This window comes from Mustela lutreola, chromosome 11, assembly GCF_030435805.1.
Source record: "Mustela lutreola isolate mMusLut2 chromosome 11, mMusLut2.pri, whole genome shotgun sequence".
Taxonomy (NCBI): Eukaryota; Metazoa; Chordata; class Mammalia; order Carnivora; family Mustelidae; genus Mustela; species Mustela lutreola.
In genome coordinates, this window is record NC_081300.1 from 40,407,844 (window position 1) to 40,434,190 (window position 26,347).

Below are 26,347 nucleotides of genomic sequence, written 5' to 3' on the forward strand. Positions count from 1 at the left end.
GAATATAGTTAACACACAATGTTATGTTAGTTTCAGGTGTACAATTTAGTGATTTGAGAAGTTCATACATTATGCTGTGCTCACCACAAGTGTAGCTGCTATGTGTCTTGTTACATCAGTGTTACAATATTACTATTCCTTTTGCTGTGCTTTCTATTCCTGTGACTTAATTCATTCCATACCTAGAAGCCTTTATCTTCCACCCCTCTTCACTCATTTTGTTCAGCCCCCCACCATTCTCCCCCCTGGCAACCATCAGTTTGTTCTCTGTATCGATAGGTCTGATTCTACTTTTTGTTTTCCTTTCCTTTCCTTTCCTTTCCTTTCCTTTCCTTTCCTTTCCTTTCCTTTCCTTTCCTTTCCTTCCCCTTCCTTTCCCTTTCTCTTTCCCTTTCTTTTTCTTTTGGATTTCAAAAGAATCTTATAAGTGGAATCATATTGGGTTCTCTCAGTCTGACTTATTTCACTTAGCAGAATACCCTCTGGGTCCATCCATATCATCTCAGATTTCCTGATATCAGCCTTCTTATGGCTGCATAATTTTCCGTTACAGCATCCTTGTCCATTCATCTGTTGATGGACACTTAGGTTGTGTCCATATCTTGGCTATTATAAACAATGCTGAAATAAGTATAGGGATGGATATGTCTTTGTGATATGGTGATATGGTGTTTTGTTTTCTTTGGGTAATTATCCAGTGGTGGAATTATTGGATCATATTGGATCATACCCATATGGTAATTCTATTTTTAATTTTTTGAGGAATCTCCATACTGTTTTCCACAGAGGCTGTATCAATTTCAGTCTCCACCAACAGTGTACAAGGACTTCCCCCTGCCCCCACATCTTTGCCAACACTTTTTATTTCTTGTCACTTTGATTTTAGCCATTCTAACTGGTAATGATCAGTTCAAGTTTCAGCAATTGCCATGAAACTGTTGGAGTTAATGTTTATTATGGTTTTTGTGTTAGTTGCAATTTACAGATCTTTATATTTATTATCTCATGTAATACTTATAGTAGCCATCTGATGGAGATACTATTATTATAGTCTATTTTATGGATGAAGAAATGGAGCCAGGAGACAATGAGAACTTTGTCTCCTCCAACAGCTCTAATTGAGCCAGGATTTGAACTTCTGCACCCTGACTCCAAAGTGTATACATCATCACTAAACTAGATTTTAGCCAAAGTTGGCATATGTCAGTAGGTAAAACTAGTGGTAGAGAGAAAGTTATATGATACTCAATTTAGATTTCTTCCTGGCAACAGTGAAAGTTACTGCTGAAACATGTAGATTTATTAAATTGTTTACTTTGTAAGGCCATAATAAAGAGGCAGGTGGAACTCTGAATTAAAGAAGTAACTACAACAGACATAGGATGCCAGGACCCTTGCATTCTAAAACTTTCACTGAAATCCTTATTTCAAAGGGTCTGCAAATTGTTGTGAAAAGGGACCATTGCATATCGTTATAACCTGTCTCAAAGTGATTTTACAGCTTTGCTTCTCTTTATTAAATGTTGTCATGAGTTACCTGAGAGAGAAGACTCGAGCACTGTCATTATCTCACTAATTTCTCAATTCGTAAGGACGACTCAGCTACATGTGAGGGGAGGGTTGGGCCAGGCACCCTTCCCTTTACAGGAAAACTGGAAAGAGTCATCCAGAAAATATGAATCATGTTTGCACTAGTCTGACAGAGAAGGGTTCTTCGAATAGACAGTAAGGGATAATTTCTGTTTTCCTGGGAAGCAAAGAAAGGACAAACTCTAAACTGTGGAGAATGAACATTGCAGATGGTCGTTTCTTACTTGTTCAGTCTTTTCACTGAATCAGAGCCCTTACAAGTTATTCAGTCAGACCTACACTCTTTCTCATCCTCTTTTTTAAAGTCAGACCACCAAGAATGTTCTCTAATTTTAGGGAATATAATGCAATGTGGTGGTTAATTGTGCTTCTAAGAATATGGGAAGGTTAATAAGAAACACTTCTGAGATATTACAATATTTTTTAAATATTTAGAAATATAATCATAGCCTTATGTTATTTAGAATGATGTTTCTTAAAAAAATGTATTATTTAAGATAATTAATATGTATATTAGTTACTTAGTTGTTTTAGTTATTTTAACATACTTCTTTTGAGTATTTAATAAATATTTCAATAGTTTCCTGACCATATAAATCAACTAAGTTGGCTTTTTTGATAGCCTTTTGATTGCAAATACAAATGAGGAGAAAACACTCCTTATCTTGAGAATTCCTATACTTTTTTCTTCCTTCCTCTGGTCTCCTGGTTATTTTGATAATTTTAGTTATATGATATTTAAAGCATTGATGTGACCTGAGTACTCTTGTGTAGATAAGAATCAGAAATATTTTATTAAAAGCAAATCAGACTAGTAAACTAATAAAATAACACATGGAATAAAGTAATTTAATGTCTGTATACCCTATTTGCTAATTAAATATATATATTTATATTCTTATGGTTTCTATTGAATATAATACATATATAATACATATATTTTGAGGACATGGGTGACCAGTTTTTGAAAAGTCATTTATAATAACAACTACTATTTCCTGAGTTTCGCCAAGATTTTGTGTAGAGTTACCTCAAACTTTTGTGTGGGGATAGATGGACTGTTAAACTATGCATTTATCCAGTGAGGTAGACCTGGCTGGCTTAGAGTAGCTCTCCCTCATCTCTAGAATGGGATAGGAGTAGATCACATCCACTCTCCTCTGGGAAATTTGTAAAATGAATTAGATGATTCAAAGAAATCATTATATGTTTTAAATGTGATTTTTTTAATTAATTTTTTTGGGAAACATAATATAAGCTGGTGATATTATTTTTATAATTGGTTAGATACAGTGATTATTAATGAGTTCAATCATAGAGGTCATTCAATACATGTTTGAAGAATACATTTCATATGTATAATGCAGAAAATATGAGCAGTCTGTCTTTTATATCTCACAGCATATATGTATGTGTATGTACTCTATATATATACATACATATTTATAGACCTTTTAAACTTAAAATGTAAAACCCCCAGAACATTCTAATAAGCTTTGTATTTATCAGGACAAACCCATAATTGAAAAAAAAGACATATGTTTAATTACTTAGAGATTAAAATTTAATTTTAGACAATTTAATTTTCAATAGCTGATTTAAGAGTAAACTCAATTTAAAAAGTTAAGCCTCATCTCATGGTAGAGATGCTAAGAAAAACAAATACTAGATATTCTCAACAAACTGGATATTCTCACATACTTATTTTGAATGCTGTGTAGGAAACAGTCAAGTGTAGTAATATGAAACTGGACACCAAATCTTGAATCTTGAATTTAAATCCCAGTCTCAACATTTACTGGTTGTATAACTTGGGAACATTACTTAATCTTTCAATTTCCTCATCTGTAAAATAGAGATAATAATTCTACTTACTTTATGTATTTGTTTTGAGGATTAAATGAATTAGTAAGTCTAAAGCACATAGATGAGAGCACTAGTCCACAGTAAGTGCTTACCAAGTATCAATCATTTCTTTCATCAGACTTTAATGTATGTGCTGCCAAAGCGAGCACTGTCAACAAATTTTTTTTAAAAGGTGTAAGAGATGGGGCACCTGGGTGGCTTAGTGGGTTAAAACCTCTGCTTTCAGCTCCGGTCATGGCTTCAGGGTCCTGGATCAAACCCCGCACCAGGCTCTCTGCTCAGCAGTGAGCCTCCTTCCTCCTTTCTGCCTGCCTCTCTGATTACTTGTGATCTCTATCAAATAAATAAATAAAATCTTAAAAAAAAAAAAAGATGTAAGAGAACCACTTTACTATGAAGTGACCTTTTATTATTATTATTCACGTCAAGATAGAAAAGAGTGTTTCTTTTTAAATAAATGAGTGGGCAAAGGGAAAAGAGAAAGAGGGAGAGAGAGAGAGAAAGAAAACAAAGAACAGACTCCTCACTATAGAGAACAAACTGATGGTTACCAGAGGGGAGTGGGTGGGGTGGAGGGTGAAATAGGTGATGGGGATTAAAGTGTACACTTACCATGACATGATGAGCGCTGAGTAATGTGTAGAATTGTTGAATCATATATTGTACAACTGAAACTAATAGGACACTGTATGTTAACTACACTGGAATTTCTCTTTTTGAGCATCGGGAAGAATCAAGAACCAGTGTTCCACTATACAACTGTGTGGGTTCCCCCTTGCACAATTTCAGGGGGGTACTGTTCACATTGTAGTTTATGTGAATGTGTCTCCTGGAGTTGTGCAGTGTTTAGCCTAGCCAACAGTGCAGTGGCCATGTAAGAAAAATGTGCATATTAGATGGATTCAATTATTCATAGTATAATTATGGATAGTAACCAGTTGTCCATATAATTTTCTTGTAATGAACTTCCCAAAACAAGCCCTTACCTTAGGCTATCTTAACCAGAAAGGAAGAGCCAAAGGCTAAGTGTTTTATGAGAAACCACACGGGACACTAAGTGTTCTGGCTCCAAATGAAAACCAGTTTCAGGTATTAAGCAAGTGAGAGTGATAATTGGTAGATGTAATTACATCTTTCCTGACATTTGCTCAAGTCAGGCAGGACTGGCCAGAATTGCTTGGCAAGTTTATTCTGAATTTAGAATCTTAACTTTTGGAGAGGTTCAGGAGCAAATTTATTTCCATGTATTTATTAGCACTGGAAACTAGATTGTTTCATTGATCAAGAGAAGGAAAGATACCTCAAAGATTTTCCTTCTGTTAAAAATTTGGGCCATTGCCTTTTCCACAGAACTAGAGCAAAGAATCCTGGAATTTGTAGGGAACCACAAAAAGACTCCAAATAGCCAAAGCAATCTTGAGAAAGAAGAACGAAGCTGGAGGTATCTTACTCCCTGATTTCAAACTGTCTTACCATACTACAGTAAACAGTATGGTAGGAGCATGAAAACAGACACATAGATCAAATAGAATAGAGCCCAGAAACAAACCCACACATTTATGGTCAATTAATCCGTAATGAAGAGGCAAGAATATACAGTGTGGAAAAGACAGTCTCTTTCATAAATGGTGTGGGGCAAATTGGACAGCTATATGCAAAAGAATGAAACTGGACCACCAATTTACACCATATACAAAAATAAATTCAAATGGATTAAAGACTTGAATGTGAGAACTGAAAACACAGAACTCCTAAAAGAAAACAAAGGGAGTGAGCTCTTTGACATTGCTCTTTGTAATATTTCTTTGGAGCAGTCTCCTCAGGCCAGGGCAACAAAAACTAAGATAAGTGGGACTACATCAAACTAAAAAGCTTTTGCACAGCAAAGGAAACCACCAATGAAACAAAAAGTTAGCCTACTGGATGCAGGAAGACATTTGCAAGTCATGTATCTGATAAGGGGTTAATATAAAAAATATATAAAGAACTCAGGCAACTTAGTATAAGAAAAAACCCAATTAAAAAACACACAGAAGATTTGAATAGACATTTTCTAAAAAGACATCCGGATAGCCAAGAGGCATGAAAAGATACTAAAATCACTAATCATCCGGGAAATGCATGAGATACCATCTCATACCTCACACACAACAGACTGGCTATAAACAAAAAGACAAAAAATGACAAGAGTTGACAAAGGTGTGGGGGAAAAGGAAACTCTCATGCTGGTGGGCATATAAATTGGTACAACTACTATGGAAAACAGTGTGGACATTTCTCAAAAAATTAAAAATAGAACTATTACTATATGATCAGTAATTCCATTTCTGTATATTTATCCAAGGAAGAAGAAAACATAAACTCAAAGAAATAAATGCACCTCTATAATCATTGCAGCATTATTTACAGTAACCAAGATATGGAATCAACCTAAGTGTCTCTCAATAGATGAATAGATAAAGAAGATGTGATATATACATATATATGTGTATATATGTAGATATATATATAAAGGATATCATACTCCCTGATTTCAGCCATAAAAAAGAATGAAATCTTGCTATTTGTGACAATAGGGATGGACCAAAAGGTATTATGCTAAGTGAAATAAGTCAGACAGAGAAAGAAAAATACCATGTGATTTCACTTATATGTGGAATCTAAAAAGCAAAACAAATAAGCAGACAAAATAAAACTGAAAAGAAACATAGATACAGAAAACAACCTGTTGATGACTAGAGAGATGAGGGGTTGGAGGACAGGTGAAATAGGTGAAGGATATTAAGAGGTATAGACTTCCAGCTATAAAATAAATAAGTCATAGGAATATAATGTATAGCATAAGGAATATAGTCAATGATGTTGTAACAACTTCATATGGTACTAAGACTCATCATGGAGATCATTTTGTGATGCATAAAAATATTGAATTACTATGAGGTACACCCAAAGCTAGTAGTATATTGTATGTCTATTACATTTCAGTAGAAAAAAATTGGACCATTTATTTACAATAATCTTTCTAAAATTTTACTTTTAGTATGTTCTATAGAAGAAGGTGGTTGAAAATAGTTGTGCTATGTTTAGAACACATTCTAATGCCAAACTTGATATTTAAATGACTCTCTTTTTTCCAGCACCAACACTACTAATTTCTTTAAAACTTTGTGCTTTAAAAATCTTTGGATTTCCAGCATCACTATTAGCTTTGTATTGAGTAAAGTTTTACATAATATAGTGGCATGGAATTAAATAGCTTTTTGTCCAGATGCTAATAGATGTTTTAGATGACAAACTGTGTTGCAGGTTTTGTGGACTATAAAACACTGAACAGTGGTCTCCCTTGAAGATAGACATTATTTTTAAAAGGTTAAATCTCAGGGCACCTGGATGGCTCAGTGGGTTAGAGCCTCTGCCTTTGGCTCAGGTCATGATCCCAGGATCCTGGGATAGAGCCCCACATCGGGCTCTCTACTCAGCAGGGAGCCTGCTTCTCTCTCTCTCTGCCTCCCTCTCTGCCTACTTGTGATCTGTCAAATAAATAAATAAAATCTTTAAAAAAATAAATAAAAGGTTAAATCTCTGAAGCTAAGTATTTTCAATCATAAATTTTGCCCCCAAGTGTTTATTTTCTGTTTGAGAAATGGATCAAACATGCACAGGAAGCTGATAATGATTACGTTTTTCTTTGACTATAGGCAGGTGTTCCCCATGCCTTCACCTCTCAAATAATTAGAAGACTGGACAGATGAAATTTTGAGTAATGCTCCAAGTTTGAAAATGTTATTTTCTCATACCCACTATTACAAGAATGTAAGATATAGTTTGATGTGCTCTTTCACTCAAGAAAAATCGAGGTCCTCTCTTGACTTACTAAAACTGGTGTTGGGGGTTATTTAAAATAGTAAGGCAGTCTTTTAGGAAGTTATCAAGAATCACTTGTGTTACTAATTGTAAACATTGCAAATGATAGGAGTCTCACAAAGCACTTTGTATTTTCCAGAGCAGTTGTTTGCACATTTTGCTGCTTTTTTAAAATAAGTGACATATTTATTTATTTGAGAGAGAGAGAGAGAGAGAATGGGAGCATGGGGAGGGGCCAGGGGAGAGGGAGAGAAGCAGACTCCCTGCTGAGTGGGGACCCAGATGCAGAGCTTGATCTCATGAACCCTGAGATCATGACCTGGGTGAAACCAACGGTGCCCCAACATCCATGCTGTTGCTTTATTCTTACTGTGGCAGAGGACTGTGATTATTGTCATATGACAATTGAGGGAACAAAGCCTAAAGTGAGTCAGTCATTACAGGCATAGACTGAAGCCCATGACTTTGCTATCCTATCTCACTTCTCTAGGCAATCTTCTACGGTCATAGGATGGTGGAATTAATTCAGCCTTCCAAATATGTCTTCCCACTTCTAGACCTCACTCTTCAACAACAAAAGATGGGCAGTCCCACTCCACAGTGCTTTGAAAAACTTGTTTTTTTTCCTCTTACCACACTATTTCAAAACGTGGGGTGGCTCCCCACTTCTAAATGGATTCCATTAAGCTTCACTGAGTGGACTTTCAATCTGACCCTCATTTACCTTTCCAATTCATGTCCAATGCATACTGTCATTCTAGCCAAACCAGTATGTCCATTGCCCCTAGGTAAATGCTGTAATTCCTTTGCTCCTGCTGGTCTGACAACTAAGGGTATAGGATATCCCCCTTTGGCCCATCTATACTATTCAAAAAACAGCTCAGATCTCACCTAGTCCATGGAACCTTGTTTGCTGACCTCACTCTTGACTGATACAGCATTCCACTAACAGCATTAATAAAAGACAAGCTCTGACTGATAGAAATTTAATAAGAACACAAATATGAGCTAAATATACAATTTTAAATGTTCTAATATTTATTTATTTGTTGTTAAAGGTCTTATTTGTCAGAGAGAGAGTGAGCAGGGAGAGTGGCAGAGAGGGAGAGCAGGCTTTCCACTGAGCAGCAAGCCCGATGCAGGACTCAATCCCAGGACCCTGGGATCATGACCTGAGAGCCAAGTGTGCATACTTAACCAACTGAGCCACCCAGATGTCCCTAAATATTCATATATTTAAAAAGCTTAAAAGGGTGAAACTAATTTTAGCAATATATCTTTTATCTAATATATCTAAAATACTGTAATTTTTAATTGTATTCAATATAAAAGTTGACATTTTACATTCTTTTTCTCATACAAAGTCTTCAAATATGTTGGGTGTTTTACATTTAACAGCACATCTCAGTTCAGACAACCACATTTTAAGTGGTTATTAGCTACATGTGTCCACTGGCTGCCATATTGGACAGAGCAGGTCTAGACTATTCAATTTAATAATTACGTATGAAGTTATAGTGTTGTTTAAATAGGTTGTGTGTGTGTGTGTGTGTGTGTGTGTGTGTGTGTAAAATTTTTCTAAGGGGAAGAAAATGTTTTACTTTTCATAGTTTCCTTCATGACCAGCATTATAGAGGCACTCTGGGAGGCTACAGTTTAGAGGCCTCATTTAAATGTTCATCTATCTATTTTTCAAACAATGTGTGTCCACTGTAAGAGAGATATTATAGGAGCCATTAGGAATATAAAGATGAATGGAACACCCCTTAATATAACAATTTTACTGTTATTTTAGGACTAGAGGGATTTTTGAGAATGGTTTATGTCAACGCAGGGAAAAGAGCTCCCCTACACTTGTGGTCATCCAATTCTGTGTTCTTGTGACACCTTCTGGCACCCCTGCCACTTTTCCTATAGCTTCCTGAGTTGGTCATTGGTTTGAACATGGAGATTATCAGGCTACCTGAGGTTTAGTCTAGAAATGACCATTTGGAAAGGTAGGAACATAATACAGCTGTCTCATTTCTCTTTACAACATTCTTGGGTCAGACTCCTTGGAGAACCAAAACAATTTGTTCCATTGTTATAACAAAAATAGACTCTAACATTGAGGTGCCTGGGTGGCTCAGTCAGTTAAGCATCTGCTTTCGGCTCAGGTCATGCTCCTGGGGCTGTGGGATTGAGCCCTGTATCGGGCTCCCTCAGAGAGCCTGCTTCTCCCTCTCCCTCTGCTTCCTCCTGCTTGCTCTCTCTCTCTCTCTCTCTCTGTGTCAAGTAAATAAATAAAATCTTAAAAAAAAAAAAAGGACTTAAAAAAATAGACTCTAAAAGAAGGGACAATAACAATTTTCTGCTTGGACATTGTCCTAAAAGGGAAAGCTGGGAAACTCCCGCTCATAAGGCAGCCTATTCTAATTTTGGACACCTTTAATTTTTAGAAAGTTCTTTCTAAAGATCTATTTCTCTGCAACTTCTTGAAGTCCAATTATCATCTCAACTTTTTGAGATGGGGAGGTGAGGGAAACTGGGGCCTTGGACAATTCGGTTTATTATGAAGTGAGAATTAGTATTAGGAATTTTCTTTAATATTAATTTATGGTATATGTCACTACTTTGATATCCTAATGTAACTGATAAAATTGTGGCCTTTTTTTTCTTCACTAAAACAGCATAGTTAAGGAACAAACTAGTCTGTGACATAAAGACTGGTGCTTTGCGCTTCAGATCTCACTTCTCTTTTAGGTAACATGGTATACATCTTTCTCAACCAACAGAAGTATTATGCTTCTGAAAAAAAAAAATGGCTTCTAAAATGTTTTATGTCTTTTCCCCGCAAAGTCAGGATATTTTTTGCACATAATGGCGAAACATAGTTTTCTTAATACCCCTTTCAACTTTGCTAGAGTCAAACATTGCTTTGATTTTAATTCAACGGTCTATTTTAAAAACACGTCAGGTATCAAGACCAGGCACGTACACTTCTTAGCCGTATGCTTAAGAGATATGTAACCTTGGAAAATAGACCTGGCTCTCTTTCATGTGTTTTAGTTTGTGTATTGGAAAGATGGATAAAAACATTACTTTGAAGAAAGTGAGGATGTTGTGGATAATAGATCTAAGATCAAGATTACTAAATTCATTAACCAAAGAAATGTTAAGTATCAACTTTCAAATTCTACTTCTCTGATTTATTTTTCTATGTAAAGTACATTAAAAACCACCAAAAAGCGGAAATTGGTAACCTTTATGGTTTTATTCTAAAATGTTTATTTCCATTTCACTCCTTTTAGAACTTATAAGAGGGATTCAGCAATCTAGTATTAAAAAACACGGAAAGGAGCAGGGAAAAATTGGAATTATTTGAAAAAAAGAAAAAAATGGACTTACCATTAAAATGGCCAGAGCCCCTGGTGTTCTGAAAAGGAACCAAGTCATTTTCTCTGACTTCCCTGGTGGACAAATCCAAGGAAGCTGCTGCTTCAGTCCTTCCAACTGTCTGCATATGATGTCTAAGAAAAGCTTTTCGGTCGCGTCTCTGCTTTCTGGAGTTTACAGATGGTCTGTTATGCAGCTCCTCCCCACCCTAAACCAAGGATTGGTTTTACCAGAAACGCTTGCATCACTTTTGCTCCCAGGTAAAAACTTAGACACACCTCAATTCCAAAAGCAATGAAATCCTTTGTTGGAGGCTGAAAGAAAAGTTCACAGGCTGAAGACAGGTTTAATAGGAAGGTCCCAGATGAATAATAAATTCATCATTGTGTGGAAGTGCAAAAGCTTGTCCTGACTACCCTGAAAAAGAATCTAGTTGGCTTTTCTTCAGGGTTACAATTAAAAACTGAAAAGCAAAACAAAACATACAAAAATCCCCCAAAACCTAACTTGTAGAAGAGCATTTGTTTTTAGTCTAAGTATATGTGGGCGGATTGACAGTTAAGCGAAATGTCAGTGTGAAGTAATGATATATTTTATTGAAAGTAATTCAAATTTGGAGAAGAAAATCATCACATTAAGCAATTATTAATACAGATTTTGGGGGGGAAAAGTAGAAATAATTGAAAATAATTAGGAATAAAATTGTAGTAAACAGTTACCTAGTGCCTTGGATATTTGAAATATATAAATAATGCATTGCAAAACCAGATCCCTGATAATAATCAGATGACATCTTTCCTCTTGTATTCCTTTTCATTTATAAGTTTGTTCAATGATAGGTTGCCTAGTGAAGAAGGTTATCTTTGTGCACTTTTAATTAGTCAAAACATTTCCTCTGGAGAAGTCAACCACCTTGCTGTCATATATTTATGCACTTCTAAATATGTGGTTGCCAACTCAAGTTAGAGGATGGGGGAAAATCTACTAACACCACTTTAGTTTGCTTTTAACACTAGAGTTAAAAACACTTTTAAACATTCCAGAGTATTTAAAGAAATTTTTCTTTGATAGAAGAACAATTTTATCTTTATAAGTATTTATGCATCAGGTTTTGGAAGCTTTTTAGTTTCAGGAAAACCATTTAATCACAGAGTGTTTTATTTTATTTTATTTTTGAATTTTTAAAATTTGAATTCAATTAGTCAACACATAGTACATCATTAGTTTTTTGATGAATCACAGAGTATTTTAGACAGAAAGGATTTTGTAATCTGAAAGTTAGGGGGGGTGGACAAAATCTTGTGGTTTTAAAAACAATTGTGGTGAAATATGCATAACAAAATTGACTATTTTAACCATTTTTAAGTGTAAGACTGAATGGCATTAGTGGTATGCTCATATTGCTGTGCAAACATCACCACCATCCACCTCCAGAAAAATGTTTTTGTAATAAAGTTTGTGCAGATAAGTTTTATTGGAACATAGACATGCCCGTTTATGCATTATAAGTGACCGCTTTCGTGGTACAATGAAGAGTTGAGCGGAGCCTTTTATGAATAACACTGTAAACTTCGGGGCAGGAAAGAAGAGCAAGACTTAATGAATTCTTTCCTTTTCCATAATTTAACATCCTGTAATCCTTCAAAATATTGTACTCAAGACAAAAGAGGGGTGCCTAGGTGGCTCAGTCAGTTAGCTTTTGGCTCAGGTCTTGATCTTAGAGTCTTGGGTTAGGGACTCAGCAGGGAGTCTGCTTCTTCCTCTCCCTCTGCTTCCTTCCCCTGCTTAGGCTCTGTCTCTCTCAAATAAATAAATAAAATCTTAATAAAGATAAAAGAGATTAAAAAGATGATAGCAGTGAGTTATGATATTCCTGGGCATACCCATAAGTTGCACTGAATCTAGATTCTAGATACGACTGACTTTGTTCTGATTTACCCTTTCTAAAATTCCAGTTCTTTGACAACTTTAATTAATTAGGGGCTTCCACTCCTTCTTCAGAGATAAGGAAGTGTTTTACTTTAGAACTTTAAAATACCAGGTACAGGTTAAAATACCAGTTACACGTGGTTTCTAAAAACTGTGGACATCCTTGTAGGAAGTAATATACCAGACTTGGCCCATTGCAGCCAATGTAGGCTCCACATATGTCCCAGTCAAGGAGGACTGGAGAAATCCATGACAAGTCCCATTGTGCATTCTACAGGCAAGTGGTGCTCTCTGATCTTACATGTGCTCTTGACAATGATTTAAGCCAACAACTTTTTTTTTTTGTTTGGAGATTTGGGACCTCAAGAAAGTAATAAAATATGTTGTTGGGGCCTGATTTGCATAGTGTTGGGAAGGGAGTGGTGGTTACTTCAGCTGGGGACTGCATTTGCATAATACCTTCAGACTAAGAAGGGTTTTCTCTTGCCATTTCATTTGTTTGTGAAAAGGAAAGAAGGGAACATTTTCCAGGGGTTTCCGTCACATGATTATGTTATTACTCTGAATAATGGCTTTGGAAACCCAAGCCCAACTTGACACTGACTGTTATTCCAGAGGCTGAAATAAAAAGGAAGATAATAATAATAATAATAATCATAATCATTAGAAGGGAGCTCATAGTATGTGTATGTTATGGTTCAACTGAGGCACCATATTGAAAATATAACAGTTGGATAGGAGGACACATCACAGGTTTAAAAAGTTAAAGAAACCATTTCTCAGTTCGCTAAAAACTGAATCATGGCCTAAGAGGTAAAGCAATTAGAATGAATATTTATTCAACTGGGCAGTAGCTTCTGAGGTTTCTGTGATGTTTCTAAACACTCATTATCTAGAGCAGTTCTATTATTCACCAAGTAGAGAATGTTAATGAGACTTTGCCTTCACTGGCAAGCCTTCACTGGTTTGTTTGTTTTGACTGGAAATGTGTATGTAATGTATTTTATATGTCAGACATTACTACTTTCTGATATTTAATTTGTTCTTGAATATCTACAAATTCATGAAATTAAGATACTAGTTCATAAATCGTGCATTAACAGAATTACACATACATCTTGAAATGACCTGCAAAAGTTGTGACCCATCACCCTTCGTTGTTCAAGGTCATGGAAATCAGACCTCTTCCATTACAATCATACCTGCAGGCATGCAGAAATGTCAGGGAATTTAATAACTGTGCACCAGCAGAGAAGAGCCTGCACTTTAATAATTAGTGAAAATAGAGCTGTTAATCGAATTTGCTCTTAGATGGTATGTAACATGTCCACCGTGTTTCTGAAATTCCTGGGATTATTTCTTTAAAAGGATGTGTGTGATTCTTACCATATATTGATTGAAGCCCAAACTTCAGAAGAGTGATTATGGGTGACTGCATATCTAAAAAATGTTTCATAAACTGCGGACCAGGGTCAATATCTTTTTGCTTGGAGTTAATCTGATTAGGCAATTGCTTCTTTGTGGGAGTATTTTTGTCAGGTAATAAGCATGAAGGAGGGATTTTTCAAATGAACATCGTGCTCACTCCACTATTCTTTAGGAATCGTTTTGATTTGGTTCTTGTGATTTGCTGGAGATCAAATTGAATAGCTGGGATCTATTTGCAAAGTGTATTTGGAATCCATGTAGTTCCTACCTCCTTGGTAGGAACTAGCCAGACCCCTAACATCTCTCATGTAGACCAGGCGATGGACAATGACTGAGCTCTTGTTCCTTTTTCTTCTCACCCAGTTCACCTCTCACTCAGCACCCTGACTGCTACCTGTAAAAGGATCATGGCTTCCAGCGTGCTTGGACCAGAAGCAAATCTGCCTGGCAAGGCCTACAAGGAACTGCCTGATTGACTCTGCTTTCCTTTCCAACCATATCCCACACTCCATCCCTCTCATATGTGTCTTCTTTTGTTCTCTAGAAACCCTCAGCTCCTTTCCTACCTTAGGTTCACTCGGTTTCTTTCTCTCCTGGCTAGCTTCTTCTCACTCATCAGGTGGTAGCTTCTACTACCTTCTCCCCACAGTTGGGCACTCTTTTCCTCATATCTCTTTATCAGTCATCCCAATTTGCTTTGCCTATCAGGCCTAGTACCATGTATCAGCTGCTTTTTCTTAGTTGGATTTCTTAGACTGTGAGTTCTATCAGGGAGAAATTATGTCTGTTTCATTTAATAGCATATTCCTAGGACTTTGCAGAGTGAACAAATGAATATATCTTTAAGAATTTTGTACAGATATTACCTGCTGGAACAAAGGGCACATACAGTTAAAAGTCTTAATAGATTGTCATCCAAAAGGCTATACCAATTTTCATTCCCATGGATAGTGTAAGAAAATGCCAGTCATAATGCTTGTCACAGATAAATCTTTTCTGCTTTTTTTATGAGAAAATAGTACCTTTATGGAAAAAAAAAATTAACTCTGTTAAGAGATTTAAATGTTGTGGGGACACCTAGGTGGCTCAGTCGGTGAAGGGCCTGCTTTGGCTCAGGTGTTGTGATCGAGTCCCGCATCGACTCCTTGCATGTCAGGGAGCCTGCTTCTCCCTCTGCCTGCTGTTCCCCTTACTTGTGCTCTCTCTCTAAAATAAATAAATAAAATCTTTTTAAAGAGAGAGATTTAAATGTGTATTTAAATGCTAATAATTTACTGGATTCTAATAAATTGAAATAAAGTTAAGATTCCGAGTATAGTAATCTAAGGTATTTGACTCAGAGCTAAGCAAGTTCTGGACCTTGGTTAGATCCCAAGGACCTGGCATCCTTCCTGGATCTAACATCATCCTGGTCTTTTCACCATTTCAGGTGATATGATGATGGGATAGGAAAAGATAGGAGAAAACAAACATGCAGTCAAATAGTAATTTGCTATACTCTGTTGCTATGATTACGGTCCCTTTATTTATACATTTTAATCTTCCTTTTGATGATAAATAGTACATTTCACATATGTTCTCAAGTATTTTTAAGTATCACGGGAGTATTACTGTTTTTCTAGTAATCAAATTGTGCTGGTCTTATTGGTAAATCCTAAGGAGGAAAAAAATGGTGGTTGTTTTCATTTAAATTTCAACCCACGACGCCACCCGTGGGAAGAAATACGTGGAATGACCCACCAGCTTCTCAAACCACGTGGCACACCCGGGGTGTGACTGCCAGTGGATATGGATACACTGCCTTCCTGCTCCCAGCTTTGCTGCCAACACCAAACTGTAGAAAGATGGAATCTGAAAACGGCATGGAACACTTTAAAAAAATGATCTCCAAGGATTTCAGGAAAGACTGCAGTTGAGAACTACTAGCTCTTGGGTGGTAAGGAAAGGGGATGCTTCTAAAAACGAGCAACTGAGGCACCTGGGTGGCTCAGTGGATTAAGCAGCTGCCTTCGGCTCAGGTCATGATCTCAGTGTCCTCGGATTGAGCCCCGCCTCGGGCTCTCTGCTCAGCAGGGAGCCTACTCCCCCCCCCCCCCACCGTCTCTGCTTGCCTCTCTGCCTACTTGTGATCTCTCTCTCTCTGTCAAATAAAATAAATAAAATTAAAAAAAAAATAAAAACGAGCAACTGGTTGTTCTTTACTCTTTGGGGACTCTGCATTTCTCTACCAGACTCATGTGTTACCAGCTTTTTACCGAGTGAGCCATCATGCAGGGATACTTTTATGATTAGTAAGTTCCAGGTAAGTTTGGCAAACCTGTAAAACTCATACAAATTTATTGTCCCGTCCTTTTACAATTCGTGTCCTGATGAGGAGCCACAAAACCTTCTGAAACAATTAACTAAAGAGAACAGAAATTTCAAGTTTATTTTCTTGCTGCTGCTTATTGGGGGCAGAATAACTTTCATATCATGGGGGTCGGTTTTGTATTCACATAGTACTTAGGGGAGCACTGAACTTTCCGTTCAAACACATAAACATGTTTTTTTTTTTCTTCAGTTTTGGGCATGTCTAATTGGCCTTCCTTTGAGTAAACACCATTATTCTATTCACTGACATTAAGAAGAGGATCCAAATCCATTACCTACCTGAACTGGTCATAAATCCATGTCATACAGAACAATGTCTAGCTTATAGAATTTTTTCTATTTTTTATGTTGTATCACATTAAATTTTTTGAACATCATTTCAATTTACATTAACTTTTTTGAACAACATTCAATTTACTTTCCTTTAGTGAAACCTCTGAAAATACCTATGGGTGCCTTTACACGGAACATTTCTCAAAGCACAATCTTTGCAGTGTGAGTTTATATTCTTTGATCCAGTACTGGCACAGCTGCAACATATTTGGTCCATTTCTGGAAGGTTATACCTAATAAGAGATTAAAGGTAGAGAAAACTCTATTCTCCCTGTTAGTACAGCACATCCATGAGTCACTTTGGGCTTCATTTTTGATGTGTTAAGCACAATGGCAATTTTACAGATGTTTGTGCATGCCGATTAACTTGTGTAACTTGGTGATTTAACATTAATCGCCAATCTTCCATGTAAAGTCAGGATTGACAGAGTCTCGAAACACCTTTTTATTCCTTTAGACTTGGAAGTGATGCAATTCCTAATAATTTGGGCTGGTTAGCCTACACTTGAAGGAAGTGATTTGAGCTTATGAAATTTATCTCCAGTTACTCCAAATTTCACTAGTCTGAAGCTCCCCAATATTCAGTTGGTCTGTTGAGGTTTTCCATTTTTGCAGAGCTACATTTTGTTAATTTACATTTGGAGAGGAGATTCTGTCTTCCAGTTTTCAAGTTTACTAACATGCATTTTCACATAGCACTTCTTTTTTAAAAGAAATTTGAAAGTGGATTTTTATAGAATAAATCAGTAACTATTTTTTACCTTAATGGTAAGGATCTACAGAGTGAAACGAGATTAAGAATCCTTTCACAGTCTCATTTAAGAACTATAAGATATATGGGCGTCTGGGTGGGGTGGGTTAAAGCCTCTGCCTTCGGCTCAGGTCATGATCCCAGGATCCTGGGATCGAGGCCCGCATTGGGCTCTCTGCTCAGCCGGGAGCCTGCTTCCCTTCCCCTCTCTCTGCCTGTCTCTCTGCCTACTTGTGATCTCTGTCTGTCAAATAAATAAATAAATAAATAAATAAATGAAAAAAAAAAACACCTATAAGATATATGGAAGTAACTTTCTTAAAAATGCACAGAAGAATATTAATGAAGGGCATAAAATAATGGGACATCTGGGTGGCTCAGTGGGTTAAGCGTCTGCCTTCAGCTCAGTTCATGATCTCAGTGTCCTGGGATTGAGCCCTACATCAGATCCCTGCTCCCTTGTCCTTCCCCCTCTGCCTGCCACTCTGCCTACTTGTGCTCTTTCTCTGTCAAATAAATAAAATCTTTTAAAAAAATGAAGGACATAAAATAAGATCTAGGAAAATAAAAAGATATTATTATGTTATCTGGATGAAAAGAAATACTATTATAAAATGTCAGTTTCTCAAAGAAAAAAAAAATTTTAATGCAGTCCTCAGATTTGACCCTTAGTTTATGGGAGGGATAGAGACAGAGGAGGTTACAAAAAAATCTTAAAGTCTATATGGAACAAACCATCTATATGGAGAACAAACTGTCTGAATAATGAACTTGTGAAAAGGAATTATGGGCAGTGGATTCAGCCTACTGCTCCTACCCCTCAGTTTCCAGCAGGATTTTCTCTTTTGGAGCCAGCCTGTTGAGAAGGCACGTTTTCTGTTTCTTCTAGCTATAGGCTCTCTGGGGCAGGCTCTGTCCTTTGGTCCGGGTAGTGGGGGTTGTCTGTGACTGGGTGGGTGAGTCTAATTCTGGAATAAATATAAGGGTGCTTATTATGGCTGTCCATCTCAACCACATCATCCACATCTATTTTACTACAAATAATAAAAACTCGTGCTTATTTTTGTGTGTGTATCTCCTATCCTTACTTCTCAATTGCTTTAGATATAAGGAGGTGACAAAATTGGTTCTCTAACATCCTAACAAATATGGTATTGGTCTAGGAATAGATAAATAGAACACAGAAAACGGAATATTCTGCAGAAAATAGAAAGAATTAATTATTAATTCTATATATACCAGTTGACTTAGAGATAGTTGTATGAGGTACTATTGAGTGAAAAAAAGCAAGATATAGATTATTTTGTATAATATGCGTGTATGTGTGTGTGTCTATGTGTGTGTGTATGTATGTTTTACTATAAATGATTAGTTGAACATAGAGAAAAGCCTGAAGCACAATATGACACTGTTAGCATGGGTTTTCAAGCAAGAGAATGCCACTACTATGTGTTTAGGGGTGGGAAGGGTAATTAAGCTGAGGAGGAAGTGTAAAAAAATGCACTGAAAATGTATTGTAACATTACATTTGTTAATTTATGTCAGACTAAATATATATGTAACATTCCATTTAAAAATATTTTGATTAATTATACGTTTAATATTTTTCCTTTCAAAGCATTAGCTATTGAGAAAACAGAGATTTTACAATTTGATGTTTAAACCATTTGGAAAAAGATAAACCTGGCCAAAACCAGGAGGAGTTATATATAATTATTATTTTAGGGCTTTATCTGGTAACAAAATTAGCATAAAATACTGAACTATTGAATTTCTTTGAGTCATGTGTTTTGCCCTAAATAAGAACAGTGTGGTTTGAAAACACATTAATCAACTGTGTCCATGCTGCCGAAGGTGTGGCATAGTGACCAAGGGTGTGCACTGTTTTCTGGTATGACTGGGAGAGATGTGCACTTGAACTGGGAAAGATAGGGCCAAAATAATGGATTTTTTTGTGGCACTTTGCATGAAAAACCCAAGCAGCATTATTTTATTATTTATTTATTTATTTAAAGATTTATTTATTTATTTATTTATTTGACAGACAGATCACAAATAGGCAGGGAGGCTGGCTGGGGGCGGGGAGCAGGCTCCCTGCCATGCAGGGAGTCCAATGTGGGGCTCAATCCCAGGACCCTGAGATCATGACCTGAGCCAAAGGCAGAGACTTTAACCCACTGAGCCACCCAAGCACCCCATATTTTATTATTTTAGATATAGCATATTTCATGCTGAAGATGGAGGCTGAGGATTACTGTTTCGGCAAGGAGTATTAATAAAAAAGTAATGTCACTAATTACACTGGGGTTTGCTGGAAATTTCTAGAAGCATGAGAGGTTTTAAAACTTGATCCTTGATGTCCTGGTCATAGGGTTGGCCTGTAGTAGGTAGATGGCTCCTAACAGGTGAGAGTGGGAGAAGCTGCCCTCATCACCAGATCCAAGGGGACACTCTTGGAGAGTCTAGTCAGCTGTGAGCCAGTATCTCTATCCAGTGGTTCACAAGGGCAGATGGTAGAGCCCTGAGGCACTGGCTTCAGGTGGATGACTCCATCGTAAATCGAGGCAGTCCTGAATTTAATACAAGCAATGCAGGAAGCAACACATGGTTCAAGAGAGTTATCACCTGCTTCACAAGGTCTAGACCACAAGCTTTGAAAGGGCAGGAGTCCTTACTCTACATGGTCCACGCTTGGCTCTCAACAGCCACTTGTTCAGTAATAAGTGGATGGATAAATGATTGGATGAGGAGGTAGTGATGAAGGGAATTGGTATGTCATGTCTAGCTGGGCTCCAGATTGAGCAAGAAAGCCAAGTAGATGAGAGGCAGGTGCAGCAGAGGACCTGGAAGGGGAATGAATGGCTCATACGTAGTAGGGCTCCCCTAAGGAGGCTGGAGCTCCAAACTCATTGAACACCCAAACACACTTCTCATTTCAGGGACCAAGGGAACTGATATCTACCGAGTACCCCCTGTATACTTAATTGTGGCATGAAGTATATTCTTTACATCATTTATTTACTTATTTTCACCAAACACTTTGCAAGGAGGATATTATGAACCCTGTTTTGCAGATGAGACAGACAACCAAGACTCAGTAATTCTTTCAAGATGATGATTCTGGTAAGTGCTGTAGCTGGATTTGAACCAGATCGGCCTGTCTTCAAAGTTTATGGTCTTTCCCACAACCCCAGTGACTCTAAAAACACGGACCCAAAGAGATGTGTGTTCACCAAAGCTGAAAACTACTGCATTTGCCTATTTTGTTTTCATTTTCTTCTTTTGATTATTATGTGAGTAGTAAACATACATGGTTTACTTTTGATTGCCTTGATATTTTGATTATTACGTGAGTAGTAAACATACATTATGGAAAGTTAGAAAATACAAGCAAGCAAAAAGAAAATAAAGGCACCACATTTCAATCACCCACAGATTAGTTCTAGTCACACCTTTCAAATACATGTCTCATCCGGAAAATGAGGCTAATTTCATTTTCTTTGCAGGGTGTTTGGGAGAATAAATACCTGATAAAAAGAAAATTCCTAGCATAACATGTAAATACCTAGAAGGCAAATACAAGTCTCTTTTCCTGCTTGAAATTCTTCCACTCACTTTTCTAATCACATATCTGCAATTTTTTTGTTTTAGCCAAAAGGAGATTCTGCTGTACGTGCTCTTTTATCACTTGTTTTTTCCCTATGTAGTCTCTGCCTTTTCATGTCAATAAACATTTATCTTTTCTAATATTTAGTCCATATTCAAATTTCCTCAAGTAGGCAAAAAAAAAAAAAAAGCTTTTACAGGTGATTTTTCCAAATTAAGATCTAACTCGGGACTACAACTCCACCTTAAATTTATTTCACTCTAGCACTACCCTCCACCCCCCTTTTTAAAATGACACCAGCAGGGTGCCTGGGTGGCTCAGTGGGTTAAAGCCTCTGCCTTCAGCTCAGGTCATGGTCCCAGGGTCCTGGGATCGAGCCCCACATCATGCTCTCTGCGCCTGCTCGATGGGGAGCCTGCTTCCTCCTCTTTCTCTGCCTGCCTCTCTGCCTACTTATAATCTCTGTCTGTCAAATAAATAAAAATCTTTAAAAAAATATTTAAGAAAAATAAATAAAATGACACCAACTTGTTGAAAGGACTGAGACAGTTATCCTTCAAAATGTCCCACTTTTGTATCAGTCTTGTGTTAAACTCGTCCCCCTCTCCTTGTATTTATAATCCCTTATATGCTGTATCTACAGATTTGTCAGATTCAAATCACACGTTTTCATCCAGAATCCATCCCCTGCCCTTCAGGTACCACATCTGACCCCCCAGACTAGCTGGGGCTTTGTGTCTCCATGTCCATATGTAGCACTTGGGTAGAGATTTCTTAAGGATTATACTGAAGTATTTGCTTAAGAGTCGATCCCTCTTACTACTCAGTAGCGTCCCCAAGGGCCAAACTATGTCTTATTCCTCTCTGTAGCCCCAGTGCCTACTCTGTTCATGGCCGATACTCAATAAATATTTGTTGAAATAAAATGAGATCAGTGGATTGGAAGTCAGCAAAATGTGGGCTGGGAATCATGCGTCTGAATGTTGCATTGCAAGAACAGATCGGAGAGTCCTGGGGGAGTCAAGAGCAGGTTCAGGGATTCCAGGTCACACGTAGGTTGCAGGCAAGTTTCAGTGCCTGCAAAAGTTCTTGTTATGTTATGTTAGCAGTCAGAAATCCAAGTCAGGTAGGACAGAGAAGCGGTCTGAATAAAAGTTGAGTTGGCATTTAGGATTAGCCTGAGAACAATGGCAGCAATGGAGTACAAATTAAAAATAAGAAGCAGAACAGGCAACTAGTAGGTTCAGCTCCAAACCAGGAAATGACTGTCTATCCTAGAACAAGAGCTCTATCTGCTCTGCCTTGGGCGGGCTTCCTGGTGAGGTCAGAGAGCAGGTTGGGCAGGTGCAGCTGGTTCCAAAGTGCAGCGGGCATCTTAGGGCTTGTGAGCCCAGTAGAGGCTCCGAATCCCCTTTCTGGATATGTCCCTCCTCCAGGCCTCCAGACTGTTTCTCTGGGTGCAGGGAGCTCTCTCCATTTTTGTTCCTCTCTTTCCCTCTCATCCTTCTCCTTCCTGCTTCTTTGGGTACCCTCCCTCCCCGCCACCAATCCATTCTTTCCTTTCTTTCTATTATTTCCCCCTTCTTTCTTTTCCCTCTATACACCACCTTTGGGTAGAAGGTAGATCTGAAATGTGTCTTACTCTGTTTGTCAGACTAATCCCCCCGTTGTTTTCTTACTCTGAAAAGAAGCTCCAACTAAAGAAACCAACAAAAAGATCCAACGAATAAAATTGCTTACTGCTCATTTAAATTTAATTGAAAGCCACTCTGTTAGAGCATGGATGTCTGGTAAGGTGGGGTGGAGGCAGTGGAGACACTGAGGTTAGCCCCCAGAAGCCCCCTTGCCCATCAAGAAGAGGGGCCCTGGGAAAGGGAAACAAAATCTCAAGGATTTCTGGAGGTTCCTTAGGAAGACTTAATCCTCAGGAAACTATATTTCACTGCTCTCCAAGAGGCTTCATCCCTAATTTTCTCGCTTGACCATAAAATATCTGGGGATTACATACCTGGAGTTTTACTCACAGAGGATCCTCCACAACTGATTTGTTTTTGAACAAAATGCCTGGAGTGCCTCGGGTCACTCTCATTTCAGGAAAGATGTAATGTGTCATAGGGATTATCTGGTTAAGCGGGAACAGTTTATACAGTTCCATACCCAGGGACATACGTTTTTCCAGAAACTTCCATTTGGAAGGCGGGAAACTTCCTGGGAAGTCTGGAGAGGGAAGGGACTTGCCTACGGTTTCATGGCTCATCAGTGGGACAGCGTAGACGAGAATCCCATCCCGAGGTCAGGTTAGGATGACAGATTGCCACTGAGCAGGAATCACGAGCTTGTGCCTCAGCGTCTACAAAGCGCCATCTGTTTCATACCCTGAAAGTTGAAGATCAAAGCAAAGATTGCCAAAAGTGCAGGTTGCTAGGCTCAGTTTAAATAAAGATATGATGCACTTACAACCCTCTGGCTTTTCTCCATGCAGATGATCGATCTTCCCTTAGTTACAATCAGAATAGGTCTGTGGTAGGAGAGGATCACCGAGTGCTCGTTTCGCAAAGTCTTCCTTAGTATTCCAGGGCTTGGTAATTTCCTTGTTTTCCTGGTGCTTTCCAGGAAAAGATATTCTATATGAAAGATCTACCTAGTGCTTATTTTTATGTCATGTGAATAATCCTAAGGGCACAACAATATCTCTCGCCAGCATTCCTTTTGCTCTGCTCCAAGAGGTACCACCCCTTCTGGCTTCCCTATTCCCAGCTCTAAAACTCTTCTTATTTCTTTCAACTTATTCAAAAAAATTCAAGCATTTTGAGAACCTCAGGAAACTCAAGATGACCTAGTCTCGTGGTTTTCAAACTTCTTTTAACCAAAGTCAAAAATATAGTTTGTCACCAACCAGTGCACACATGCACAAACATACTCTTATTATGTGTGCGGTACTCTGCGATTACCTTTCCTTTTATATTCTATTTAATTCCATTAAAAATGTTCATCGAGCTAGGTATACTAAGTTGACTTAAAGTTGACTTAAAGACCTGTTATTTAGGAGTGTGACCATAATGTGAAGAACACTGGTAATCCAGTTCTCTAGTTTTACAAATAAAGTAAGGTGAACAGCTTTAAATGACTTATCCAAGAATTGGCCCCAAATATGAATAGAATTCTCAGTCCAGTTAGGCAAAGCGGTAAGACTTGAGAGGTGGAAGGTGACTATCTAATTGTTTTTGTATCTTTTTATGATTTCTCTTTTAGAAAGATAGATTTTCCCATAATCTACAGCTGGTAGAAGAGATAATATTTTAAATGATATTAAAAATTAATCGAAGAAGGGTGATTTAGTCAACAAGTACTCATCCCACTGTCATTTACTGTCTAGTATATACGAGGTACAGTTTGGGCCTAGAGATACAAAGATGAATGAGATCGTGTTAGAATCTTGGATCAGGGTGTGCCCATTTGCATAGGAAGAAAGTGACTAATTCAATTCATGCTGTGAAGGATTTTACGTGACTAACTCATGTGAAATTGACAAATATTTAATGAATTCCTCCAATGGTGACTGCATTTTCTGAAACTCAACTTGTCTAACGAGAAGGAGTGGTAATGGATAACAGGTAGGTGATTTTAACCTAAGTCTGAAAGGGATGGTGATTACTGTGAACCTGTCCTGGAAATCCAGGAAGTAAGTTTACTATTAATTATGCACCCAACCCTAAGATTCACCAACTGCTCCAAATTTCAAAACTCATTATAAAGCATTTTTTAATTTTAGCCAGATTTTCCAGTTGACAAAATGATGGATGTTTTCAATGTATTCACTGCTAATCAGTCTGACTATCATGAGCTTAGTGGTTCCAATGTCAGATTTCACTTCTCAGCCTTTTTCCTGTTGAGCTACATGCTTTTCTGTCTTAGCTGAGAGACCTTAACAAGTACTCTGCCAAAACATACAATGAACTGAACACACCCTCATTTCAGAGAAAGGACACCCTTTTCAATGCTACAGGTACCATAATTCCTAACCCAGTGGGGTTTTCTGTAGTCTTTTTTCCCCTCCCTTTCTTTTGCTCTGTTAGGGGAGTGAGGAATCTGGGAGGAGTGTGTGCTTTCTTCTTGACCTGCTGAGTTTTCCTTTCTGAGGTAGCCTGTGGTGCAGGGCAGAAAGGCACAGTTGACTTGGGAGAGGCTTGAATTTCAGGAGGGTAGTCTTGTTCTACTAAAGAGCAGCTCTCTCTCTCTGGTTCTCCAGCTTGCTTCCTCCCAACAGAAAGCAAGACTGCCCGAGGGTCTTCCAATCAGAAAATCTGAAGATCGAGGGAGGAAGGCACTAAGTACCTAAAGTAGTTGATCACCAAAATATGGTAATGGATTTTCCTTTCCATTTCTTTCAATAATCAATTATTTTTCACTGGCGCATTTTATGAATTTGCGGTGGGTGAAAAAGTGTTAAGGTTCCAGTGGACTTTTTGTGGTGCTTGCTTTGAGATATGGTCCTAAGGTACTGCTCGACTTCAGCAATTGGTGAAAACTCTTGGCTCTAGCCTTGCCGGGGAGAGTATGCTGCTGTCAAATAGAGGACACCCGTGAACAGGAATTAATGAAATCTTATTAACTTATGGTCGTTGTTTGGGGGGAAGTTGGCTTGTACTTGTTTTGACAGTGGTTACTGAATAAGCCAGATGTTCCTTTAAGTGTCCAGGTCTTCTATCGTCACTGTTCAAGGGTAAAACAAAATATTTTATGGTAGTTTTTTTTTTTTTTTAAGATTTTATTTATTTATTTGACAGACAGAGATCCCAAGTAGGCAGAGAGGCAGGCAGAGAGAGAGGAAGGGAAGCAGGCTTCTTGCTGAGCAGAGAGCCCGATGCAGGGCTGGATCCCAGGACCCTGAGACGATGACCTGAGCTGAAGGCAGAGGCTTAACCCACTGAGCCACCCAGGCGCCCTATGGTAGTTTTTAAAACATCCTTGTCATGGTTACTTCTCTCCTGGAAAAATCTCAGTGCAGGTGGCACAGAGAAGGTTAATTCCCAAGTTAAGGGAGGCAGATGAGAAATGTTGCTTTGAAACTGTGGAAATGGAAAACGTCAGGAACAGGCTAATACTTGAAAGCCACACATTGTGGAAGATTAGTCATAGTTTAATTGTACTCTGGACAGTGTAAAAATCTTTTTTTTAAAAATTAAGAACAAAGATAAGTAATAAGTGCCATCTCAGTATGGGATCTACAGTCA

At 37.8% G+C, this 26,347-nt stretch overlaps 2 protein-coding genes across 2 annotated transcripts in view; one reads left to right on the top strand and one right to left on the bottom strand.

Annotated features, from left to right (window-relative positions):
• LOC131811012 (proline-rich protein HaeIII subfamily 1-like) overlaps nucleotides 1-16,188 on the top strand; it is a 54,631-nt gene extending 38,443 nt beyond the window's left edge. Inside the window, exon 3 of the mRNA XM_059138998.1 lies at nucleotides 14,416-16,188. The gene's annotated coding sequence lies outside the window, so the exon portion shown is untranslated. The remainder of the gene's footprint in view (nucleotides 1-14,415) is intronic.
• The window catches only part of DSG3 (desmoglein 3), a 46,031-nt gene extending 22,805 nt beyond the window's left edge, over nucleotides 1-23,226 (bottom strand). Inside the window, exons 1-2 of the mRNA XM_059138972.1 lie at nucleotides 23,138-23,226; nucleotides 19,941-20,076 (exon numbers count right to left, since the gene is read on the bottom strand). Of these exons, the coding sequence (XP_058994955.1) occupies nucleotides 19,941-20,076; nucleotides 23,138-23,226 (225 nt within the window). The remainder of the gene's footprint in view (nucleotides 1-19,940; nucleotides 20,077-23,137) is intronic.
• Between the last annotated feature and the right edge of the window lie 3,121 nt (nucleotides 23,227-26,347).